Source organism: Agelaius phoeniceus, chromosome 5, assembly GCF_051311805.1.
Source record: "Agelaius phoeniceus isolate bAgePho1 chromosome 5, bAgePho1.hap1, whole genome shotgun sequence".
NCBI lineage: Eukaryota > Metazoa > Chordata > Aves > Passeriformes > Icteridae > Agelaius > Agelaius phoeniceus.
The window spans coordinates 67,632,569-67,659,669 of NC_135269.1; the positions used below are offsets into that span (position 1 = coordinate 67,632,569).

Below are 27,101 nucleotides of genomic sequence, written 5' to 3' on the forward strand. Positions count from 1 at the left end.
TGGAGCAGTGTTTTTGCCTTACAAAGCTGATGCACCTGGCCACTGGATGTTGAGCTCAGTAACATGTACTAATATGCATGAATAGAAGGATACAAGCAGCAGATAGATTTCCACAATTTAATTTTTTTTTTCAGATAATATAATGGCATATGAAAAGTGAGGCAGTAATGCAGTTCAAAAGAAAAAAAGAAAGCAACCCCTCTCCCTCCCCTCCCCTCATTCTCCTGGATCTTTCTGCCAAAGGCTGTCATTATTGAAAGCTTGATAAATACAAGAATTATGGCCATTTCCATAAAAATCAAGTTTGTTTAAAATCTACAATTTTGTGGCAAATATACAGCCATTGAAGGAATAATTTTTTTCAGTGTACTCAACAGTTTTACCTATTCGATTGCCATTTAATTCATGGGTTTTGATGTGAAAATATTTTTTTAAGAGAAGGCTCAATACAGGAAACGTACAGTAAGCCATGGATCTTCCCCAAAAAGATGCCTTGACCTCCAGGGTGGAATCTGTGGAATTTTGAGCATATGGGTTTTCATTTTTTAACTCTAAACCTATCTAGAATCAGGAGGAAAAAAAGTCATATACCAAAAAGTACAGTATTGTATTGTTTTATAGCATTTTCTCATTCACATATTTTAGCCATTTTTTGATTTTAGTGCAAAACTAAACATGTTTTGGTTTCAAATACAGAAAGAGATCAAAATTTCTGCATCTTAGAATCTTTTGCTGCAAGTCACTGAATGGCAAGACTTTTTCTCCCCACAGATTTCAGTAAGCCTAATTTTCAAAATCTCCATTATTAATGAAATATCAAGTGAATTAGTTAACATTTGCCTGGGCATGGTTAAAGACCTTATACCCAGGAAGATTTCATATAACAAAAAGCGCCCAATCCTAGAAACATTTTTTTGTTCCATTTAATGCTCATAAAATTTTACAGACAACAGAATCCTTTCTTAAGCTTTATTTAAGAAATCGAATACTATTATAGTTCAATATATATAAGACACATCCAGTATTGTGTTCCTGATAGCAAGTGCATAGATTTTGTTAAGATATCATTTTTATATTTAATTTTTTTTTATTTGTTACTCAGTAGCACGTTTCATGATCACACGAAGGGATATTCCCAGTGATTTTACTAAGAGCATGAGAGAAAAAACAGAACACAGCAAAGTAGTGAAACTACAACAGAGATGAGGAACAAAAACGATCAGGCAAACTATCAGTACAGTCGATTCCTGATAAGTGAATAATCTGATTGCTTGGTCACAATGCTTTATTCACTTATCAGGAATGATTCACACTACATTTTGTTAAACTGTTTTCCTTAGCCTAATACCTAAGAGTCACACTGGGCAAAGGCACACACACTCTGGCAGGCTATTCTTTAATCAGCGAGTCTTGTGACAGTTTGGTAATTTCCCATGGCGATACACATATAGCTAACAAAGAGACATTTTGCTAACACTGCAAGGTGCCTTACATAATTGAAATTAAAAGCATGTGTTTAAGCAGGACAAACTGTTCAGCTGCATTGCTTTAAGGAACTCATTTTTCCCCCATTGTTGAAATGAAAAAAAAAAAGAAAGAAAGAAAGAAAACCCTGTATCTTTCAGCCCTGAGTATTTAAAAGAAACCTAACTGCAGTATAAGTCTTTTTTTTTTCAGTTGTATTTTTGGAAGAAAAGACCCTTCACAAAGCTCTAGTTTCTTTCCTAAGACCAAGTTTGGAGGAAAAAAAGAGAAAAGAAAATAAAGAAAACATCCACAGCAAGCTAAAAAAACCCAGAGAGCAATTCTGATTTATCCATCATGCAAGTCAAGACTTACTTAACTGAATCCACTGGTGTCAAAATTTTCCAAATGGAGATCATAAACTCTAGAGGTGTCAAAGACCCAGGATATATTCTGACCATCAGGTTCTGCTTTCCTGCCTGGGCTGTCTGCTACAGGCTCCTGTGGTTTTAGGTTAAACCAGGAGCTCTTGGACCCCTGACCTCTGATAACAGACCCTGTGGGATGGCACTGGAGCTCACTGGGGGCTCCAGATTCATCACTTGTTTGCTTCTCATGGAAACAGAAAAGTGAAAAAAAGGAAAAAAAAAAAATTCAGAAAAATAGATCGAGCAGTAACAACCAGGCCAACTCACAAGCCACCAGAAAATTTCAAAAGTCTTCCAAAGGCAGGAACCAACGTTGCTGCTGACACCACACGGATACACCCAGTGCGCCAGGACCTTGTTGGACGGTATTGATGGGGCTGTGTGTGTGTGTGAGCCAAAGCCAGAGCGCCAGAAAGACCAGGGGAGAGGAGACAAGAGGGACAAGTGTCGTTTGGGTCTCATAAGAGCACTTTTAAGTGGTCTTCAATTCCTGAGCATCACAGAAAGTGGGACAAAGGAAAGGGATGGGGGCGTATGGCTTGAATTCCAGAGAGCACTCACCAGTGCTTCTCTCTCCTCCTTGGGTTTGGTTTGGTTGGTTTTGTTTTGTTTTGTTTTTTCCCCCCCCCTCTCCAAATTGTAAGGTTTGTATCTGCGATCAGAGGAGAGAAGAGACTTTCTGTAAACCAGAACAACATAGATTTTTCTTTTGCAGCTTTTATTTCATCGTGGTAGACACCGGTTGGGGGAGAGCAGAGAGATTCTTGTGAGGAGGAAAAAATTATAGGAAAGGAAAGAATAAAAAAGCTAAGAGCTGAGTGTAAAAAATAATGAGAAAAAAGGTGCTATGGTATTTCTTTAGTCCCTTTTGAGATTTGTGTAATACTATCAGCCAATGCTGAGAATGATCTGCTTTGTAAGCCCACAGCAAAAATATCACCCATTGGAACAACGGGGGATCTTTTTTCCATAATTTATTTATCTTTTTTTTTTTTTTTAATTATTTTTTCTTCCATTGGCTTTAGTAAGAAAGTCTTCCTGTGCTCACTTGGATTTTACTATATTTTTTAAAGTATTATATGTACAACTGCACACAACAAGCTTGATCACCTGGTAAGATTTTGCAGGCTCTCCCAGCCCTAGTTAAGACATGATTAGTTTCTAGGGAGAGTTTGACTAACACCATATGCCGTCAGATTACTGTGCAGTTTGGAAAAAATCCCAAGGCTATATCCTCCTTTTCTTGAATGTTTCATATGCTTCTGTAACGTAGTGGCAGAGTATTATTATTATTTTTTTAACAACTAGGAAGAAATGATATCCATAATCCACATTTTCCAGACTGACTGAAATGCCACAGCAAAAAAAAAAAAGAAATCTTTTCAGGTGTCTTCTGTGTGTTTGTGTGCAGAAGGTTTTGAAGTTTGAAGGCTAATAAAAGCTACCTTCAATAGGACTTTGCAGGAAACTCATTTAAAATGCTTCCTGCTCCAAGAGATTATCCAAGTGATAAGGCATGACTAGGGGGAGGAAGAGAGAAAAAAAAAAAAGAATCAAAGAAACCAGAATATGTCTAAAATGTACAAATCCTCTTTTGCCCCCCAATCAGCTATTCACTTAGGTGGAATCGACTGTATCTTTTGTACACAACCAACAAATAGAGAAAAAAAAAAAAAAACAGGCACGTGAAACAGTGAGGTGTGCAGATGTATTACCAACACAGAATGACCACCAACAATACAACACACAAAGTAGAGAGACAAGTATTAGGAAAATGGTTTAATATTGGAGACAGAAGCAAAAAACTGCATCACACAATAACATACGTTACAAAAATAAGTCTGACTGTTTCAACTACACGGTTATGTTCACAATGAGGACAGAAGAATCAGAAAAAACTCTGATCTAAACAGCAAAAAAGCAAACCCCTAACGTTTTAACTAATACATTTATCCACGCAAAGTGACCGAGTACTCCTAATTCTAATTACCTTATTGTGTAACTGCACGATACAGAATAAAAAGTGAAACTTACCGCTTTTGTTAAGACAAAATTCTAAACACTAGATATAAGCAAAGGGAAAAAAAGAAATCAAGCCAAAGTTTTGGATTCTCAAAACAAAACCAACTCTCTTTCTACCGTCCAGAAATCAAACTTGAAAATCAGTCATGATCGAGGGGGCCCACGAGAGTAAGCCACAAAAATTTCCATTTGTTTTTTAATCTCCAGTATAAAAAGTTCCACTGGTACAAAATGCATAAGTACAATCAAGTTGTAGAAATAGGAAAGCCTGCTTTTTTTTTTGCCTTTTTTTTGTTCTTTTTTTTTTTTTTTGGCTCAAATTCCATCAAACAACAAAATCCAAATGCATCAATAAAACAGAAACAATACTCAAATGGTCTTACAGTTTCCACTAGATTGCATTAACTTTGGCTTTTCTCAGACAATACTTAAAAACTAGTTTGTAATTCTAAACAAAATGATAGTATTATTAATCTACAAACAACAATTCCCACAGCACGAAAAAAACACAAATACATAGGTTTGTTTTTTTTTTTCTTTTTGTATGACATTATCCAAAAAGGTAATGAAACTACAGGATATTTTTTCCTTTTGTTAATTAGCACTTAAGATAATAAAAACAGAAACAGTAAAATGATTCCAGAGTAGCACAAGCCAAGGAACTGTAACCCCTATGGTGAAAGAAAGATGAACTTGTTACTCCTTTGAGGACTGCCATTTCATTGCAATTAGCTAATTTGTTTGATAAAACAACTAGTCTAGTCTTTTGATTAGAATTTTGTAAAGCAATTTCCCTTGTTTTACTTCCTCTCTTATTAGGCCCTTGCACCCTTGCAGCTTTTCCCTTTCATTATTTTGAAAGAGAACTGGTAGATAATTTGCCTCCCAGGAGGTGTACGTTTGGGTTTTTGGTTTTGTATTTGAATTTTATTTTCTATTTTTGAATTTTTAATTTTTTTTTTTTTTTTTTTAGAGATGGACACTTTTCTAAGCAATGACTCATCTCAGTTGCCTGGAAGTACAGAAACATTCCTTGTCTCCCACTGCTAAGCCAATGTCCTGTGGAGTAATTCAGGGCAGCCTGGTGCCGAGTTACACTGCCCAAGGACCAGAGGCATCACCGCTCTAACCGGACTGGAAAACCCACAGGACACACCAGGGCATCTACAAAAGCTTTGGAAATTTAGACGGTGGGTACAATGAGAAAAATTAGTGAAACAGTCTCTAAACAATCCAAATGATGATCTCATATTATATATATATATATGTACATATATATAATATAACGTACGTGAGATGATACTTCGAATACGCACAATTGCTGCAAGTAGTACAAAATAGCCCTCAAAGGGTGTAGGAAGGCCCCAGCAGTAGTAAAAACGTGAGAAAAGTATAGATCATTTATTTATAAGTGCATGTGCTATAAGAAGGAAACTTTTTTTGCATCACTAGAGGCTAGTCCTTTCCATCCCAGGGCTCTACATAAAGAAGCATTTAAGTTGGGGATGAGAGACAAGAGTGCACCAGCTGATGTTGCTCATATAGGGCTTCATTTTTAATTTTAGGTGGCTTCAGATATAACCAGATAGAACTAGGAGGTGGAAGAAGTTATGGCACTTTATGACCTGTAGCAGGTACTGCTGCTCACACACATTGGATTGGCAATGAATTTGCTGAACCGGTGGCAAAGAACCGAATTTGGTTGTTGGTCACTGTTTGTGCGGTAGGAACGCAACCCAATCAGACTTACAAGGCAGTGAAAAGGGCTACCAGCATCTCTTTTCTGGCTCCTTACAAAGAGCTTCCTCCAGCAAACACCCCCATCAGTCACACAGATATTCCCATGGACCACGGGCACGAGTAAAGTTACTCCTCTCTGAACGAGTGTCTGCAGGAGTAAGCCAGGATATTGCCGTGACAAATAATGGCAAATAACACCAAACATTACAGTGTATGTAAACTTTATCCATAAAAAGTAGTTTAACTGCAGTGCACACTGAATTTTCACCCAGGAAGATCTAGTGCATCTGATTTAAGCAAAAGTTCATTTATTTAAATTACAAAAATATTATTATTCTTTTTTTTTTTTTCTCCTCAAGGTTTTCAAATGGTGGATTGACCGCTCCTGGTTGGGAGTGGCTCACACAATAGATAATTAAAGAATTGTTTTCTTTTTCTTTTATTTTATTAATACTGAATAGCATATTCCAGCAGCATATTAAAAGCTCTTTAAGAAAAGACAAAATCCCCAAAATCTAAAAAGGAAAACCACAAGTTAATTACGGTTTTAAATAATTTTAGTTATAGATACAGAAGAAATTTAGACAGCAGTAAAATATTTTTGTCCTTCAGATCTGCCCTGTGCATTGTTCTGATTTCAACCATGTATTAAATAAACCACAAAAAACTAAGTATATATATATTTATAGATATAGATATATATATAAAAATAAACAGCAAAATGGTGAATGTATAAAAGGTATTAACACTCAAGACAGCTCTGGGTGGAAAGGGTTAAAAGTTCAAAACTTTCTCACCTTAGAGGTTTCCATACAATATGAAGAAAATACATAGTGAGGTTTGCTTTCACAGCATTGATGTGTGCAGAGTGGTTAAAAAAGTGAAACATGGGCACTTATACAATGTTTTACAAAAAACATCAAAGAGAAATAACAAACAATAACAATTTCAGGCAACAAGACCACAGGATAGCAAGTTAACAAACTTTTTAACCTCTTTTTTTCTTTAAATATTAGGGATTTATACAAAACACATAATAAAATACCCATGTTATCAAATTACTTCACACAAGAAACACACTGAAGCTCTAGGAAGAAAGTACCTTTGGAATTTGGCACTATAGTTTCACTGATTTTTTTTTCTTTAAAAGAAAAACTGATCACATTTTGCTGAACACAAACACACCTAAATTGTTCACAATAAAAAAATGACATCAATGCGTCACAAGCCAACACAAACTTATTCTGGAATATTTTTTCATTTTCACATGAAATTATTATTTTTTTTTTTAAGCAAACAACTTTTTTTTTGTGTTTTTTTTTTGAATCTTCTTTTTGTTCTTGTTGTTCAAGTAAACCAATTTTAAACTTGTCTTTTTATAAACATAGAACACTTAAGACCATAAGACTCATGATGAAACCACAACTTAATTCACAGAAGCACCAACGTAACACATTTTACAGTAACCTTTCTTCTGTACATTGAAACAGTATAAAATATAGGTAATTTCATGTGCATTAAACCATGGATTGTCTAACTGTGAGTCAGTTCAGCAAAAGGTGACACAAGTAGGTAGCATTTGCCCTAAAACAGGGTAAATATTTTCTTATACTAATCTACAAAAAGTGGTTCTATATATATACTTTAATGAGAAAGTGAGCCACCTAAAATGGCCTTATCAAAAAACTTTACACTGCCTGAAAAATGTAAAAACTATTACAGACCTCTAGAGACTTAAAATCAGACAGTTTTATTTCTCAAACTGTTTTGGAAGTAGTCTGTTAGAAACCAACATTCTGTGCCTCTGGACACATATTGCTATTGTCACCAGTGACCAGGCAGAATGCCAATCCCTGTATAATACTTTCAAGTCTGTTTTTTTTTTATTTTTTTTTTTACGAAATGAAAAAAAAAAAAACCAAAACCAAAAATCAACCAAGAAAAATACCCAAACAAAAAAACCCAAACAAAACGAAACAAAAACTCCAAGGAAAGAAGAAAACCAGAAACCAAAACTGAAAACAAAAAAGGAAAGAAAGAAAAAACATTTTGCCACAGGTTGTTTTTAAATCCTATCATTAATTTATCTAGTAATAAATTTCAGTCTTGCATGAATGCAGCAATGTTTTTTCACATTGACTTCCCAGAATTCATAGCTAGATGAGGTCACATGCAAATTTCAAAGGTCAAACTAGGTCAGTAGGAGAACCAAATATGATGTGAGGTCAGAAAGACATCAGAAACAATGACGGGACGATGAAACTTTTTTTTTTTTTGAGACGCCACAGGGACATGCTAGGCAAACGATGGGCTAACGGGCATGGAGATGTCTAGGGAAAAAACAAGGAAGAGGAAAAAAAGTTACACAGAATCTATGCAGCACAAACAAAATCACTTTTATGGGTGCAGGAGAAAACTAATGCAAATCTTTTATCAGTAGAGCCTACGAGCTGTTCACATAATTTGCATTAACTTACAATACTTGTCAACAAGAACACAATGGAACCCCAAAAGGATCCATCTGAAAGGAGTCAGAGAGAATGGATTCCTCTTTGGGGAGAAAAAGAGAGGAAAGAACCAGTTTCTACAAATGTAACAGAAAGGTACAGGGGGGGCAGGGGGAGGGAAAGGGTCAGACAGCTGAACTTTAAACTAGGTAATGGAAATTACGAACAAAATAACCAGACAAATACAAACAAGAGGATAAAAGCATGAACTGCAAAGGGTGGAGGGTTCAACAGTGAAAAAGCGCCCATTCTTGGCACAATTACTCTAGAGACTACTTCAAAGGATCTAGCTAGCATAGAGAGCTGCTCTTTAGGTATCCAATAAGTTAACAATAGGCAATAAATAAATTCCATTATTTCTGAGGCAGTAAAAATTTTGTATAAAAATAGAAATGCTTTTTACAAATAAAATTTACAGGCCTGTGGCTTTCTTTTTTTTATTATTATTAAATTTATCTCTCAAGAAACATCAAGTATTGTCACTCATTTTATTTTATTTTTTTTTATTTTAAACCCTGTAGCTTTAGAAACAGATCTCTAAATCTTTTTTACATTAATCCTTTCCAAAAAAACAAGAACTTAAAAAAAATGAAATATAAAGACGACCAGTGTAAAATCAGACTAATATATAACAATACGTTGATTTGAACCGAAAAAAAATCAGATCTTCTCAAAAAACAAGTTGATGTAGTGGAAAGACTTATTTCAATTTTTGTTGCAAAATAAGTGCTTCAACTGGCATGAGGCCATTTTGTTTAACCTATAAACTGCTGGTGCCCCCCTGGTAAAATACGATCCATCCATAGAAAACAACTTTTATTGTGTGCTAATGGCACCAGGGTTCACAGAGTTAAATTGCACATTTTTTTGTGTGTCTGTGTGTGTGTGCTGTTTGGAATTTCAAGACGTTTATTTTTGTTTCGAAAAGGAGATAAATTATGCTGCAAAACAAAATACAGTAACACAACTCAGTAATTACTTGGCAAGGAAATGGGAGCCAAGTGCAGTAAGGACAAGTGGGGAGATGGAAGTGGTAACTGTAAAAATAACTGTCCCTTGGTGAAGGTTGGCTCTATGTTCTTTCTTAACCCCCCTGCAGAGGACAGGTTTGCTCATGGGACTTACCCTAAGAAAGCTAAAATAAGAGCAGTAAGCATCTGGGGTTAAGATCAGTAAGGTTTGCTGTCATTTTTGGAGCGTTTCAGCTGAACCTTCAAGCGTTTCATGCCAATCTGAAAGCCGTTCATAGCCTGGATAGCAGCTTGTGCAGAGACCGGATTGTCATAGCTAACAAAACCTGCAAGACACAGAGCACAGGCGGGAGAGAGAGTCAGCTCTGGGTTACAACAGATGTCAGAAGGCACTTTGTAAGAATTTTATGATTGCTATTTATTTGACACATTCACCTGGCTTTCAATTAGTTCTTTGATCACATTTCATATCCCATTTCCTCTCCTGTTTCCTTTTGCCTTCCTCTTTACCTACATAATGTTTCTTTACTAGCTGGGATGCAGTTGGCCAATTTTGGTGCAATGCAGTTTCCATTTTGTTATTTATATACCTACCTTAGAGACTGAAGATATTTATTACTGTAACACTTTTCAGTGCAGTATCTACATACCTCCCAGTCTATTAGGAAGTGCTATTTAGGCCAGTCTGCAAAAGGGAAGCTGAAACAGCAAGCCTGGTTACAGAATCAACCCCCAAACTGCCTAAACCCACTGGCACACCTGGGTGTGAGTTCATGTGTGCTATGGAACATTCAGCTCCTTGGGCTCGGCCTAGGACAGTTGCAATATTAATATTTTGTAATTTTACAGCTCCTTCCAGTTCAAGATCTCAGGGTACCTTAATGTTAGTTAATTCAGTCTCTTGGTCCCCAAAGGGGTAGGCAAACATCAGAATTAAGCAGCATCATAAAGACAATGGTAGGGTTTGATGAGAACTCCAAGATCTGCTCCTCGCATGTGAGCACTAACTAGGAGGATAATGCTTGCTTGGGTAATTCAGAATGGCTGGCCTGGCTCAGATTTCTTTTCCCTGGGAGACTGAAAATGTTCTGTTCTTAATATATTCAAATCTCCCTGATTCTGGAAGCTCAAAGTTCATTTTCATATCTGGGCCTCCCACTTGTAATTGCAAAGCTCACCTAACTGCTGCTCTGCCTCAGCTTGGGCTAATTATTACTGCACTCAGCCTGCTGCTGTGCATCTGCTGTGAAATGCTCCCTCTTCTTTCCACTTGAATTTGCCTTAACATATATCCCTTCATTCCTCTAAAGCATGGATGCCACACTTTGTCTTCAGTCCTAACACACAGGCTTCTCAGGGCCTCTCTTTCCTCAACCAGCTTCATTCATTTGTGCTTAGTGTCTCTTCTGTCTCTTCTTGGATTCATAACCTCTTTCTACCAATACTTTAACCTATCCTTTTATGGCTCTTGCACTGCTGCCCTCTTCCAGTTGCAGAGTCAGGGTGTTATTATGCTTTCCCTGCTGCATAAAATCTTCCCTCCTTATCAAGGTATCCTTGTCCAGCTTTTCCCCTTCATAGATCATCCCTGTGGCTTCACCTTAAATCAGCTTCACCAAACTATTTAAGTTAAGACTCTTTTCTGACAACTCAGGCTAACTTCTGTTCCTTCTACTCTAAACCACCTCTCATTTAAACCTCTGCCAACCTTCTCCCGGCCAAAGCCAATATTCTCTATCCATATTGTCCTGTGGTTGATTATTTGTTACCTTCTTAAGGGATAATAAATGTTCCTCCATGCCTTCCTTGGTTTTAGTAACTCTTGCCACTTCCTCACTTTCTCCCTGAGATCATTCCCTCATAAATTTTTTGCCAAATCATGAGGAGCTTCATCACTCTCTTCCTTTCTTCCTTTCCCCTATTTGGTTCTAGGAGATCATGTCTGTTCACATGACTCCAATCATTATCTTAGCTCTACATCTTGGGTCTCCCTCCATGAGCTCTAGGATTGCCTCAGGGACAGCAAAGGGAACTAGCATGAGTTGGGGGGCAGCTGTAGCACTGTCCAGGCAGATGCTCCACAGCTGAGGTGTAGCTGCTCCTGCCTACCTTCCAATTCAGCATTTCCCTCTACAGCTTTCCTGACCTTCACTTTATTCTCTTAAGTGCATATTACTGCTATGAACTTATCATCACTATAGTTCCTTTCCTCCATACCTAGTTTTATCCACCTGGAAAGTGAGCAAGTGATCTAAACTAGTCACTTGGCATCTGTGGATGGTGAATGAAGAGAAGGAAGCTCACTGCTGGCATCAGCCCCTATCATTCAGTTCTTATTTGGATTCACAATTTGTCTCTCTATACAGAATGCAATACCTGCATAAGCTTGTTACGCTCTCATCTTCTTCCTTATTGAGAACCTTCATTTATAAATCTTACTGAGGAATCTAGAATTTCTTCCCTTTATTTGTATTTTTCTGATTGCACCCATTCATCATTTTTTGTCTGAATTTTAAACCACAGGTTACATGAAGTCAGAATGATGTTTCTTAATTCTCAAAGACCCTGTCATGACAATTCTGATTTTTGTTTTAGATCTTTGGGTAGCTCTATAATCAGGATAAATAATTTTCATCATTCAAGTAACAATTTTGCTATAAGGCTGACTGCATTTCTGCATTGATGTAACTGAGTTCCCCCTCCTCTGCCTTACTTACATATCTCATTTTTCTTATTGTAAAGTTTATGAAAGGCAAGAGATAAGCTGGAATAGAGAAACCCTTTGTCTGCTGAATCAATTAAAGCCCGTGGAGCATGTGAGAATTCATGGAAGAGCACTTCCAGGTGTAAACACACTGTTCTGTCATTCTCATCACCATTTATTCCTTTGAGCATTCATTTTGGGTTGGACAAGAAAAGAAAATATGCCTACGTCCTTTTTCTGCACAGAAAAGAAAATTTTCATTTTGTGAAGCAGTTTTACATAAAGATTCATCATTGTCTATCACTCACTCAGAATAAACCTTCCCATTTCTGCCAGACAGACAATCTTCACACCTTTTGGATGTTTAACCTGTTCTCATCTGTAATTTGACTTCCTCCTCCTTTGGGCAGGAGACTGGAAACTCCAGAGCTTCTTTCTCTGGAGTTTCCAGTCTCCTGCCTAAGCATGTGCAAATTATTACAATTACTATTACTAGGGGCATAAAGACCAACCCAAACCAACAAATAAAAAACCCAAACCCAAACTGTACCAAGTGCAACGACCATAAATGATTCAGCAGAGAAATGGGTTCTTCAGCAGCATTATTGTCATAGTTTTTGGGTGGGAGGACAGAAAAAAAAAAAAAGCTTTTTGAAACACAAATGTAGGACCAAAATAAAAATTAGACCATTCTTGCTAATAAAGCTGAGGAGGTGCATGCAGACTATGCCAGTATATTAAGCTAGCAGGACTAATTCTGGCATTGCCTGTGATTTGCGGCATCACCACATGGTCACCCACTAATCAGAAAACTCAGCTTCATCTGCCACTTCTACTTTTTGTTTTTAAAGCAGAGCTCCCTCCCTGGTGGCAGAGTATCTGGGAAGGAAGAATGAGAAATGGAAATATCAGAGAAAGCTGCCTAAAACCAAAAAGACAGAGGATTCCTCCATCCATTGGGGGTTGACATCTCCATTTTCCCTTGAAGCAGATAACTTTGGTGCATCACTAAGTTAGGCAATTGTGTCCCACCAACCCAGGCAAATGTGTGAGAAGGTAATCAAAGAGTAAAAGAAAATGCACAAAAAGCAAGTGTGGGAAACGATCTGATCATTTGAGCCACCTGCCCAAACTGATTTACATTCTTTCAGCAGTCACCACAATTGCTGCATTTTGATTAACATAGCTTGATTTGTCTTTTCATCAAGATTCCTGGAGACCTCAACAACAATTTTGTAACCCCCAACATACTAACAGAACTGGCTCCAGATCAATGGGGAGTCCATTTCAATTCCACTTTTCTAATTTGCAAGAGCCTCAGGGACTGCTTTAACCCATTGCAGACACAGGCTGGACTATACTGGTGTAGATATGAATAATTTTTTGTAAAGCCTAAACAGGTGAATGCTTCAAAAATGAACTGAAAGACTGTGGGAAAATGCAGAAAGAATGTCACACTCTTTCTGTGAACTGAATCAACTTTCCAAGTGTACTGTCCATCCCTCTTTTGTCATATATACAGGTGCATTCCTTTACTCTGGGAAAGAATTGCCACTTTAAAGAAAATTCCAGTACTTTATATCAACCCCTACAAAACTCATGTTTTGAGAGATTCCTTCCACCTCCTAAATCCTCACTGTGTCTTGTATAAGACCATAATTATTAGACCAATGCTCCAGAAGTTTACCACACACTGACATTCTCTGCTCCACTCCATCAAAGCACTGAACTGGTGCATCTCTGCTATTCCAAAGACATCAGCCCTCCTAATCAACCCTAAAACTATTTTTATACCAACATATCATCTCCTTCTCTGCTGTGATCTAATTTTCTGACAGCTCAAAGTATTCTCTGGGAAACTTGACACTGATCTTGTGAGGCTCTCTTCATCCCTGCCCTAAGGTGAGGGAGATGCCACCTTCCATAACACACTGGAACCCACCCACAACAGCTAGAGCTGCACAGCTAAACATCAACTGTCTGCAGCATATTCTGAACTCAATGTACACACCATTCAGCCACTAATTGCAAAATCTTGTACTTAATTCAGAAGAAAGAAATTCCTGTAATGTAGAAGCAATGGGTTAAACATAGAGCTTTTTTAAGTGGCTCAGATATACAATAGAGAATAATTAGGTATCCATAATAAGGCAATTTAATAGTATACTAAATGACATTCCCCCACATAGGGTGTAATTAGTTTCATGTACTTGACACATTCATGCGAGATGTCAGACTGGAAGATTATTATTGTTTTTTTTTTTCCATATCCAATTTTTAGTTAGAAGTAGTTTGTCTTTGCATCTTCCTGCTCATTTGAGGATTAACAGTCTATTATTTTTGGAATGATTTTCCAGTATGACATTTCTCACACTGCTGTTAATTTGCTTTCCTGGCCCCTTTTCAGGATCGTGCATGCGGCTTTTACTGTTCGATTTATTAAATTTGACATACCAAAGCACTTGCTCAAATTGGTCTGTTTGTCAATGAAGACTTTAGCAGAGATAACATTTCCAAAAGGCATGAACATCTGCAGAATGTCCTGGTCTCCAAACTCCTGGGGGAGGTGGTAAATAAAGAGGTTTGCCCCTTCTGGACCTTTAGGAAAATAAAATAAATAAAAAAAAAAAAGAAGTATGAAAGCAGCTATTACAAGTGCTACATTTAATCTGTTTTTCCATAATACTTACTGAAGCTGGTGGTCAGAAAGCATTTCACTTTCTAACTCTGAAGGAACAAAAGTAAGTGGATCATCAAAAGAGCAGAGCTGAAATGCAGCTCTTGAGAGCATCCCATCTTGAAAAGTGTTTACTTTGAAAAGTGTTTATTTCATAACTCTACTACAGAAGTAGTTAAATTCATCCTCTTTCTTCAATTTACATGAATGTCTTTCAGTGTAATTAAGGTTAGGAAAACAGGTACAGAATGTATTGGCTCTCAAAATGCCCCAAGAACTGCACAAGGATTCTTCTGCTGCTTCCAACACCTGCATGGGTTTGTCAGTTTAATTCCAGTTGCAGGAACTTAAGGAAACGGAAGCAGGTGAGCTCAGATTTGAGTACCACAGATTTAAACTCAAAGGGCAAGAAAATGCTGCAGATAGGAATAAAAATAGTAAGAAGAAGCACACCTTGTGACTTAAAAGTCAGTGAAGTCAGTGACAAAAAGACATTCAGAATTAAATTTGCACTGACTCATTTCAAAATGAGCTTTTTTTTTAATATAAATCCCCCATACAAAGATCTGTCTCCTGGAAGAAGCTTTGTAAAGCAAGTATTTTAAAGAAGTTCAAAATTAAGTAGTTGGGTTGCAAATAAGTGGCTTTAGACTTAGTTCAGTTTGCAAACAAAGGTGTAAACTCAAAAGTGCTTTGAATATTTTCCTTACAGACAAGATTTGAGATATGTATTGTTTAAGGTGTAGGTTCAAACATCCATCTTAGTGCTGATAGGTTATTTTTTCCCCCTAGCTCAATGGCAGCACACTGGAAATGAGCAATGGATGCCAGGAAGAGTGTGATACATGATGGAGCCAGATGTGGCCTCCATGCAGGCACCAGCAGTGTAGGTGGTACACAAAGGGAACAAACATTTCTGCTAAAACCATACCTAGAATACCCTGATTACATATTCCCTTGCTTAATGGAACCTAAATGTGCCTCACATGTGATGTCCTTGTTTTTCTGGAGAGGAAGACGAAAGGGCTCATGAGATTTACAGAGCTCCTTCTGCAACAGAGCCACGGAGCCTCACCCCTCCCACACAGAATCAGGCTGGCTGCTCTCTCTCAGCCTGAAGGAAAAGGTAGCAAAGTTTGCCCAAAAGGAGGAGATAAATGAATTAGATTTAAAAAAAAAAAAAATCTGGGGAGGCAGGGAAAAAAAAAGATGAAATAAACTTGTCACTTGGAACTTTTTTCTTCTTGTCATAAGTAAACCATCATTCCCAGCAAATAATGTTCTTTAAAATAGTAGGGAAAAAAATTGCTAAATAATATTTAGGAGCAAAAAGGCAGTTCACTGTGCTTCAGCATTTAATATCTATATAGGATTTTTCTCTGGTACTTGTTTATCCTCAACCACTCCAGACTCTTCCATCAGAAATCATGGTAAGAGACAAAACATTGTCAGTATTCAGAACTGGAATTCACTCACTTGAACTTAACCACCTACTAACAGATACAAGATATATAACAAAAACATTGTGTTTTAAAAAGGATGCTGGCAATTCATAAAAATAAAAAATAAACCTAAGTTGATTTGAATGTTTCTAAACAGAGAAAAATTAAAATAGCTAGAAAAAAAATCAAGATGTCCTTCACTATGTATCTTGCAATGACACCAAATAAACAATTTTTTTTCTGGTGTCAAATAGTCTATTGTCACTGACCAAAGTGCCTGAGGTGAAAGATAAATGCAGAAAACGAAAAATGTGGAAAAAAACATTTGAAAAAAAATCCCCTTTCATTTTAAATAATTCAAGCTTTTAGCAGCAAATGAGAGAAACGACTTGAGAGAAAATATACATTTGAACTCCAGTGTCCCTATACAATAACCAGCTGGGGGAATGCCAAATTTGTCTTCCTAGGAAACACATCCCATAACAGTACAAAATACTATTTCAAAAGAGGATAAAAAAGATTTCTCTTGAGGATATTATACTAGGTTTATTTCCAAAGCTTATTCTTGGCAAGAGCAGTAGTGACAACATAGATACAGTCTTAGAAAGCATGCAGTATTTTCCTGTCTTTGTAGAATTAGCTGGAAATTAGGACAGGAGAAAGCAATGAAAACAGAAACAACCCCCCTGAAAATGCCTGGGAAGCATGAAGGGGAACGGAAGAGGGGAAAAGGGTAGCCTCATTTTCCTAAACACCTTTTAATTAGTATTCATTTATTCTTAGCAATAACTTCCTGAGGTTTATTTGCTGTTGGTGTGGGGAGAGGGGCGCAATCATTCACTTAGCTGCTTCCTCACAAGACCCACAATTAAGCAAAGAACCACTCAAAGTGAAAACGGATCTTGTCATTAGCTCAAAACCTCAATCAGATTAACTCCACTAGGACAGAAAATGGAAACCAGAAGGCAAAATTGCATCCACAGAAGGAAGATTTTTGTTAGCAGTTTTTATATGGTAGGTGGTAAATGCTTTTATATAAGGAAGGGATGGGTGGCAAAGCATAACTTGATGGCTGAAAAGTGAAACACATTAGACATCAAAGAAGGTGACAGTGGCAAGCAGAAAGAAACTGGAGGAAGAAGAAATCACAGATTAGATGGCCTGAGGCCTTCCACAAAGCCTCCAGGAGGAAACAGCCGCGTGGCACAGCTTGGGCTGGGTCTGCTGGTGCGGACACTTATTGTTGGAACTCAGTGCATCCCTCTGGGTGTCCAGAGTTGCCAGGACCCCTGCCAGGGGGCTCAGAGACCCTGGCACACAGCCCAGAACACCTGTGGGTTTGATTATGACCCGTGGAGCAAATTACCAGCTTTGTATGAAGACCTGAAAGCCACAGCAGTTTAAGTAGTGTAATAATAAAATTATCACAGGGTGAAAATGTAGATTTTGGGGTTTTTAGAATAGGGGTTTTGGGGACAAGATGGAGGGACTTGGGCGTGTCCAGCCTTTCTTCTTCTCCTTCTCTACCTCCATCTTCTGCTGTGATGTTGGCACTTTGGGATTGGTTTAGAGTAGAAACTCAATGTCTAATATAGGTGATAGGTATTGGAAAATAATTGTAAACATGTTATATGTAGTTTGTAGTATAAAGAGATAACACCGCCCCGGGGGCAGTCAGAGTGCCTCTGTCTGTCCTGCTGGACGGACCTCGGCTGGACAGGAGAAAAATTTTTATAGATAAGATAAAATAAACAGCCCTGAGACTGAGAGCTGAAGAACTCCGACTCATTCTTCGGACGCGCGGGCCGAAACAGAGACTTTTCACGCGTCTCGGGGCTGCAACAAACTGCAAACTCCCGAGGACTTACCTTCCTTCTGGCTGCCCGCGGCGCTCTGCTGCTGCAGCAGGCTCTGGCTGTAGAGGGTGGGCAGCGCGGCGGCCGCGTACTGCTGGATTCCTGAGTAGGCCTGGGTGAGCGCGTCCATGGTGCCGGCCGTGCCGTTCGTCAGGCCTGTGGCGCCGAGTCCTCCGTTCAGGGCCGCCATACCTGAGAGCATTTGAGCAACTTTACAAAAAACCCAACAATAGAGAAAAGAAATTGCACTTGTTCATTAGTGCTTTCCGAAAGTCGTTGGTATTATACGACACTGAGGACGACAGCAGTGCATGCAGCTCGGCACGTCACCAAAAATGGGACTGAGGACAAAGAAACACGACTTTGGCATCAGGGTCACTTCAGCACAAGGGTTGCACAGTCAAATGGACTCGCATGCAGCCTGCTACTGGCAAGTACTACAGCTCTGTGCTCCTGAGAGCCTCTCTGCTCGTCCTCCTTGACACCCGTGCTTCTGCTGTGGGTGTCTGAGGCTGGCAGTGTGGGACCTGTTTGACCTGTGTCCTTGTCTGTGGAAAAAGCAGTCTGTGAGGAAACCCGCTCTCTCTGACCAGGGTCTTCAGCAACAGCCATGACAATACCAGATCAGAAGTGTTTTGCTTATACGGAGTAAGCAGAGAACCCTAACTGTTGCCCTGATTTTTTGAGATTTTCTAAGCCTTCTGATGTTTACATTCTTGTAATGAACTTTCTCACACACCTGTAAATAACTTATTGTTTTGCATTCTTTTATGGAGAAGGAGAAATTTGATGGACTGTTGATTTGTCCAGTGTCATTGGAGAGGTGGCACTTTCAACCCTCCAATCCACTGTCACTTTTGGAAATCTATAAATGTTGGAGTCAGAAAATAAACTTCCCTTTTTTGCCTTGAGAGCAGCAGTGTGTGCGCATCGTGTTATTTCGTGTCCCGTAGTGACACCTAATTAACTGCATTTAAAACAGGCCTTTTTCAACCTAAATGCTTCTATTATAACCCTCTACACAATTACAGACTTTGTCTCCTAGGCTTGTGGTAGAAAGATGGACTGTGATGCTCTTTGCTTCCACCTTCCTCCTCCAGTTACTCCAGCCACTCCACAAGAGATGAGTAACAGCACACCCAGAGTGACTAAAAATACTTCACCCAGACTAGGCATCTTTCATGAAGAAACAAAAGCATTTATTTCTAGCAATGTTTTTCTTCACAAGGGAAGCCGAGTCCCTTTTTTTTAACTTTCAGCAATTCTCCATCCTGATAAGTAACAGAGTAATTTAACTGGGATGGCTGCTAAAGAGGAAATTTCAGATGGGATTGCTAGCTGTGCAGAAAATGACATCCCTCATCCGTGCAAACAGTGTGGGCTGCATAAGGAGTTGTACTGCTCTGATTTGATGGTGGACAAACTCCTGAGCTACAGCTTCCCTCCTCTGCTTCTATCGCTCAGCATGACTCCAAAATGAGTTATGTTGGAGTTAACATTGCTAGCAGGTCTTTCAGAAATTCCAGAAAAAGTGAATTTGCTGTTGGAAGTTGAAAGCATGGCAGGGTTCAGCGCTCTGCTCAACTTCCACACACCCAGCCTATGTCAGCCTGAGCACTAAGAGCCCACCAGGACTGAGAGGCAGAGCATGTTTTCTGCACAATTAGCCATCCCAGCTCCCCAGTTTCTAGGTGAACAGCTCACAAACAACCTAAAGGGCTTAACAGGCCTGTAGAGGTACAGAGGATCAGTCCCTAGAAAAATGGGGGGGGGGGGGGGGCACCTAAAATCATCAGCAATCAGTTCTTAGACAATGTCTAATGTTTTGATTGGTAAAATGGTGGGTGAAGATGTGACTGGTGGTGTCATATTAAGATCCCAAAGAGAGGAACAGTAAAGAGAAGGAAAGGGCTTAATTTCAGGGCAGTAATAAGGGTTGGTATGTAAATTGGGCAAAAGTGGGGAAATTAAGCAGAGGACACTTTATAGTAAATTAATAATTTAATTAGACTGGGAAACATTCTTCAAGGAAGATGGCAGAAACCTTTTCCATGTGTAATTTAGATACAGGAAGAATACTGCAGGGAATTATCCAGCATTGACAGAGGAGGATAAAGATGCTGACCCCAGTATCCTTCTGCCTCTTATGTAGATTTGAAAAGCATATTCCTTTGAGTCTCCAATAATCAGGACAATTGCTCAAGTGGCACCTTTTTGGCTCCACCAGACTCTGTGCCAATTAAGAGAATTGTACTGCATAAATTATACCTTTTGATCTTACTATAATTTGTGTGACTAAACACTTGACAGAGATGTGATATTCTTAGCCTTTCCTTAATAAAATGTCTCACTTTGAAGACTTCTCTTTCCCCTCCACCCCACTTCAGAGCATCACTGTACCCTGATGGGAGGTACTGGCTGCCACTGCCTCGAACAAAAACCCCTGTCAGAGCTCAACAGACCTGGGTATTTCTTGTATAATGGTTCCAGTTTTAAAATTGTATTGAGTTTGGGTGGTGGTGGTGGGGATAAAGGGATGGCTTCTCTGAGAAGCTGCTGGAAGCCTCCCCTACATCCTACAGAGCCAATTCCAGATGGCTCCAAGAAGGACCTGCTGCTGGCCAAGGCCCATCAGTGACACCTCTGAGGTAACTTGGTAAAAGGAGGAGAAAAAACCCTGAGCAATGGTAACTGCAGCTAGAGAAGAGAGGAGTGAGAGTGTGTGAGAGAAACAGCTCTTCAAGGTCGATGGAGAAGGAGGGGCAGGGGCTGAGATTCCCCTGCAGCCCCTGGTGCAGCCCAGGGTGAGGCAGCCGTGCCCTGCAGCACCTGGGGGCCCATGGGGGAGCAGGGATCCACCTGCAGCTCATGGAGGAGCCCACACCAGAGCAGGTGGATGCCCAAAGAAGGCTGTGACCCCACAGGAAGGCAGTGCTCCTGGCAGCACCTGTGGAGAGGATTGCACTGGAGTAGGTTTGCTGTGTGACCCCGTGGGGGACCCAGTCTGGAACAGCCTGTTCCTGAAGGGAAATGCCATGGAACACACCCACACTGGAGCAATTTGTGGAGTGCTCCTCTGGAAAGGGAGCCACATTGAAGGAGCAGGTGAAGAACTCTCTCCTGTGGGAGGGACCCCATGCTGGAGCAGAGGAGCAATGTGAGGAGTCCTGAGGAGGAAGGAGCTGCAGGAACGATGTGTGATGAACTGACTGCAGCCCCCATTCCCCGTCCTCCTGCACCACTGGGCACAGTGGGTAGAGAATTCAGGAATAAAGTTAATCCTGGGAGGAATATAGGAGCGGGGAGAAGGTGTTTTTAAGATTTGGCTTCATTTCTCATTTTTCTATTCTGAATTGATTGGTAATGAATTAAACTAATTTCTCTATGTCAGGAGTGTTCTGCCTGTGATGGTAGCTGGTAAGTGATCTCTCCCTGCACTTATCTCAACCCACAAACCTTTTGTTATTTCTCTCCCCTATCCAGTTCAGGAGTGGGAGTGATAGAGTGGCATTCAAAATATAATAATAAAAAAATAATAAAATAAAACAATAATAATAACAACTATATTATATATTAAATATTACTACTATTAATAATTTGATCCTGAGGCTGACTGCTGCCTGCTCTGCTGTTCTGTACTTAGGTTTGTGTCATTGCTCGCATGGACTGTTTAAACTAAAGGCTCCTGATAAAGCAGCTTGTGTCTCTCCTTTCATTCGAGTGTTGAAATAACTTGGTAACAGAGGTAGCATTAGGATACCATGTTATCTTTCGTGAGTCATTGGCCTATTAGATAAACATGCTCTGTGTTGCAGTGGGCAGCATCCTCCCCCTCCTTTCCCCTGGAATCAATAGCACTTCCCTCCCTGTGGCTCCAGATCTGCCATCAGCCAGACAACGCAGCCCACAGCTCCTGGGAAGGGCACAGCTCCTGTGCCACGGCCCCCGTGTGGCAAACACCTCCCTCCTGAGCAAAGCACAGCTGCAGAAAGCACCCAACACTTTCTGTTCTTACATTTTTATGAAATCTGCGAGGCCCAGCTGCTGTTACGCATCTCTGCCATCTCCTTATTATCTCTACCAGTGCACCTCAGTCACACACTGAACTCTGGTCCCTTCCTCCCTTCTGTGAAATAACCTTTTGGAGCCTCTCATCTACGGCCTTCTACTTTTCTGAGTTTCTTTACATAGTACAAAAGCAACAAAGCTTGGCAAGTCCAAAGGTCTCTCAAAGTGCTTTTCAAGCACCTTCAAATCTGTCATGAATAGTTTTATCTCTGTTTAACAGATGTAAATAAGGGGGCAAAAAGGCTAAGTGACTGCCCTGGGGTCACACACAAATACTGTGCCATAGCTGTCCAGTATTCTGAAGGTATGGTCTTTTTTCTTAATTGCAAATAATCACTTCCTCCCTCTTTAGTAATTTTTCCTCATAATTCATAATTCTTTTTGGTACTTAGAATTCTTAAATTTACATGCTCAAAGCAGGCAGTCTAGTGTTTTGCCATTTAAAGCTTTAGGTGCTACAAGAATAACTGAGGAAAGACTAAATCCCCACACTTAGGTAGAACTGTTGCCAAAACCTTGGAGACACCTAAATTTACCATACTCCACTTTATTTAAGGCCTCCAGACATCTTTTTAAAATGCTTCTCTCTACAATGACAGCACTATCAACTTTCATAGCACAACTTCTTTTCACAGACCCAGACAGGACCAAGAAAACAGATAAAAGTCTCCTGGTGAGCTCAGTGGAGAAGACATTCTCCATGTGATTCTCATGTGCAGGGCAGGACTTGGGTTAGGCAGAAGAACATCTCTTCAAATCTCTCTATAAAACAATGCCCAAGCCCAGTGCCACCTTCTGATTAATTTTTGGATTAAGCTCTGCTTTATTTATGTTTTGGATTTTCTAATTCCCCAGCTAGAAGCATGTCACTCAATTCCCAGTTTGCTGCACAGTTACTTCAGGAATGCTCATGGCCAGTGAATATTTCTTATGGGCTTGCTTGTGACCATGGTATAAGCCATGTCAGTGTGGAGTACCAGACTTACTGAATATGAGCTTTCCCAAAGGCAATCTCCCAAGTTTTGAGTGTGCATGACTGAGCCAGACATGGTGATCAGGAAAAGCCCCAAATTGTCATTAAAATAGACAGGGGAGGTTATTGTAATTTGAGCAATGCTTCACTATCATCATGAGTACCAGATGTGATAATCAAATTCCCTTTTGAAGGAAACACTGCCCTAATGCTGAGCTGTGTCATGGGGAAGCAGTTTCCCCTCTTTAACTCTCTCTCTCAAGTATGTATAAACATAGACAGACATACCCACATACATTTGGTAAGCACCATACACATATCCATAAAAACATCCATGAAGAGGATTTGGGACTGCAGTCACTGTCAGTACAAGTCCATGGAAGCAATGGTGACTTAAAACAAACTGAAATTTGGTACCAGGTTGTGAATACATCATTAATACTTCAAATGACACATGCAGATAAGTTTGCACACACATCACCTCAAAATAGTTGCTGAGAAAATGTAAACTCTTTGCTTGCAGCCTAGCAAGGAGTGCTAAAAGGAGTGCAACAGAAGGGTTCCCACACAATGAGCTCACAGGATTCCCTCCTGCTTGGTTTTGATGAAGGGGTACATTATGCTGGAGTGCTCCAGTACTTCCTACTACTTGCTGAGGGAAAGGAGTGGGATGGCATATTTTGCTCTTGATATTGTGATTTGTTTTTATACACCAAGTGAAGCACAATGGCTGGTAATCAGAAAGGACATTTAATGGTGTCTTGCTAATGACAGGGTAGCTCTCTCACTACAAGAGCTGACAAGAGGAGAGGAGGTAAGTTAGCCTTCTGTGCATGCCATTTCCAGTGGCCTGCTTTGACACTAATGGAATAAGAAGAAAGGAAACTAACATCTGCCATTTTGGGACCTAATACCGATTTTTCTGAAGTTGTCCTTGAGTTGCATTTACAAAGAGGTTGTTTTGTGTGAAATGCACATGTCCTTGCCAGAAGCAAGTCCTGTTTTACACGAGACCCCATGCAACCATTCAACATTGCTACATGGACATCCATCAGCCCCCTTCCTTCCCAGCTCCCAACAATGCCAACCAGAGATCACAGAACAAAAAGATTGGGTGAGCAGCCAAGTAACAGTGACAGAAAGGACATCATGCAGAGCATCAGAGTGAGCAAGAGATACTGAGGAGGACATCCATTCCTGAGGGGACATTATGATGGGTCATGGACTGGCAATGACCAAATAGATTCCTTGCATTGCAAAAGGAAATGCAAGGAGCAACAGCAGCTAAAGAAAAAAAAGAGGGAGGGGAGAAAAATGCGGCTGGGCAAATCTCTTCTGTTACAGGCAAAGGTGAAATCATCATAGCAGAAACAATAATAAAAAAAAAATAATCCTCCTTCTTCAAGAAAATCTTGACCAGGGCTAAGAACAAAGAATGTTCTAACAACTACTGGCATCTTCTTAGCTGGAGATGCCAGGGTTTCTTAAGATGTCATAGGATAGGTGTGTGTGCTCTGGCATTTCAGGTGACTGACTGCATGTTCTCCCATACTTGCCAATTAAAAGCCAAAGACTTGCCCTCATTTTTAAAGCATGTTGCTCTCAATTAGATAATTCTTGCAGATGTTTTAAAGGACTGCCTCTGTGGCACTACATTTCTCAGTGAGGTTTTGTACATTGGGGTGACACACCTGTTGTCAGACTCCCCCAGTGAAAAAGGAGCCTCTTGTATAACCCTGACAACCCAAATCCCCAGTGACAATTCTTTTACCTTCCACATTTACTGCAAGAAGAGGAGTCTTTCTGCAGGCACACAAGGAAATTCACTTTGCAGAACAAACTGTGTGAAACTAAAAGACTCCAGAGAACTATATATGCAGTGCTAGTAGTAGTATGGAACTGAATCAACTTGACCGCCTTATTTGGTGTAGAGATTAAAAATCATATTATCACTTTGCAATTGATAGTTTTTGTGGCATGATTATTGGGGAAGGCTGTCCACCACAGCAATAAATACTCACTGTTTACGGTACCTGCTAGTGCATTAATATTATTCAGTCCAACAGTGGCTCCAGCCAGTCCTTGGAGAGTACCCAGAGAAGTCAAAGAATTCATGGCCGCACCAGCTGTGGAATTAGCAGTTGATGCAGCCACTGAAAGGAGAAAAAAACAAAGCAAAATTAAGGCAATCAACTTTGTTTATTTTGTTTGATCACAGAGCAGCTTACAATCACACACAGGAGCACAACAGGGCTACTTGCAAGGAGAAGGAAAAAAGAAAATGAGATCAACGAGACCAATCTTGTTCAAGACATTAACAGTGTGATTGTTCATGGGAAGTGTTGATGAGCCTAGAACTGCAAATACTAGATCACAAAATTCAGTGCTATTATTTGCAAATATAATACCAAACCAGTATGTCTGGGATCAGACACTTTCTCAGAAATTTGTCAGTCAATCTAAGAAACCAGGTTGATCAGCTAACCAGGCTTTTGAGATTTTGCCACATGCCTCAGAGTCCATCATTACACAAACAAGAATTACTCAGTAATTTTGTCATGCAACAGATTACTATTCTGGGCCCCAAATGTTCTAAGGGTAAGTTAAATTATTCTAAGTCAAGACACCATGCTCTTGGACACTGTATAAACTTCATTTAAAGACCTGAAGATTAGAACAAGAAGAATGACCAGGTAAATACAAAATGTATTTTATTGCAGGCATTTATCCAGGCCTTTGTATATAGATAGTCATGTATATGCACCCCTATGGTGTTATATGTATCCCCAAAAGCTCTGCCAGAGGAAATGGTGGTAAAAATGTCCTTGATGCTACAATGTCATGGGAATGATGAAGGTAGTGAGATAAATCCATCTAAATTATGTGTTTAGGAAGAGAAAGAGACTCACTTGTCATAGAAAGTAGTAAAAAGTCATCACTTGGGATAGGTTGGGTGAACTACAAATACCTGTCTGTCTCACAGAAGTGACTTGAATAGCCAGTGTAGATTAAACACTTAACTCACAGCTAGGTAAAGGTGCACCAGATGAATCACACTCATAAAAGCTGCAGAAGCAATTAAGTTTTTAGTGCATCTCCTGAGCCCTACTTTCATAAAGAATTCCTTTTTTTTTTTTTTTTTTTTTTCCCCTCTTATAACATTGCATTATCTTAGGAAAAGCAAATGTTTAAAGTCAGAGTTTTATTGATGATGTACTGGAGGCACATCATGTCTATAGCCAGGCTTTTTTTGCTGCTATTCATGACCTAGCTGTGAAATAGTTAAGACCACTTTTATGTGATGCTTTTTTGGGCTGTCAAACACATCAGATTACTCAGTGAACCCTCAAGAAAGTGAAGTCTCTAGAGCTGACAGGATCCAGTAAGGAAAGTAGGAAGTAACTTTTTTCACTCTGTGGGTAAACCTTGAAGCCCTAACCTACAAATAACCTGCCTTTGCAACATTAAGACCCACCAAAGACAAGTTTTCACACTCTTGGGGCCTCAAAGTACAAAGAACATTCTTGCTGTGGGGGAAGAGAGATTTCCAGACTCTGTTATGCAGTCCTTGTCTCTTAGCATCTGCAACATTAACTCAAATAATTTTGTGTGTTGCAAACAGAAGCAGCTTTGATTATTCAATCTGTCCCCACAAAGCAATAAGAAACCAATAATGTCTTTGATTAAAAAAAGTAATAAAAAACAAATTAAAAACCCCACTTTTTTCAGATAATGTGGGCACCAGCAGAGAAAAGAGGAAAAAACAAAGTGAATTCCCTGTGACCAACACTGGTCTGTGTTTCTGTCAATGCTCATTAGCAAAAGATTTAAATGAAGTATATAAAACTCAAATCTGAAGGATCTGATTAGTTTTGACTGGACTAAATTCCATTCATTTTCTGCTTTAGAGGATTATTACCATTTTCTCTTGAGTAAACACATATAGTTAAGAAATGAGAGAAATGGGGACTGGGAAACTGCCTGTAAATTACAATAAAGCTGGGGGCAAATAGCTCCTGTGAACAAGAGCCATATGCTTATGGATTGTCAACACATCTGTTGGAGAAGGCAAAAAAAATCTGCTTAAAACCTTCCCTCTTGTGCAGCCCACAGTGAAATATTGGGGTTTTATTCCTGGCTGCTCAAACACGTGCTCCAGGGAGGGTCAGTTTTGGGGCCAACATCTCTTTTCTCTTTTATTTTTGGTATCAAGTTTTTCTATTCCATCAGGCAAATAAAGAGCAGGGGC

General features: G+C 39.5%; 1 protein-coding gene across 13 annotated transcripts in view; it reads right to left on the reverse strand.

Annotated features, from left to right (window-relative positions):
* Nucleotides 1-955: 955 nt before the first annotated feature.
* The window catches only part of CELF2 (CUGBP Elav-like family member 2), a 549,110-nt gene continuing 522,964 nt past the window's right edge, over nucleotides 956-27,101 (reverse strand). For 7 of the 13 annotated variants that reach the window (XM_077179252.1, XM_077179251.1, XM_077179244.1 and 4 more), the window contains 4 exons: nucleotides 24,874-25,005; nucleotides 17,824-18,021; nucleotides 14,291-14,434; nucleotides 956-9,458 (listed from right to left, as the gene is read on the reverse strand). In XM_077179252.1, coding sequence (XP_077035367.1) covers nucleotides 9,331-9,458; nucleotides 14,291-14,434; nucleotides 17,824-18,021; nucleotides 24,874-25,005 — 602 coding nt within the window. In that variant the 3' untranslated portion in view covers nucleotides 956-9,330. The remainder of the gene's footprint in view (nucleotides 9,459-14,290; nucleotides 14,435-17,823; nucleotides 18,022-24,873; nucleotides 25,006-27,101) is intronic. The other 6 variants (XM_077179245.1, XM_077179249.1, XM_077179246.1 and 3 more) reach the window with 3 other exon arrangements.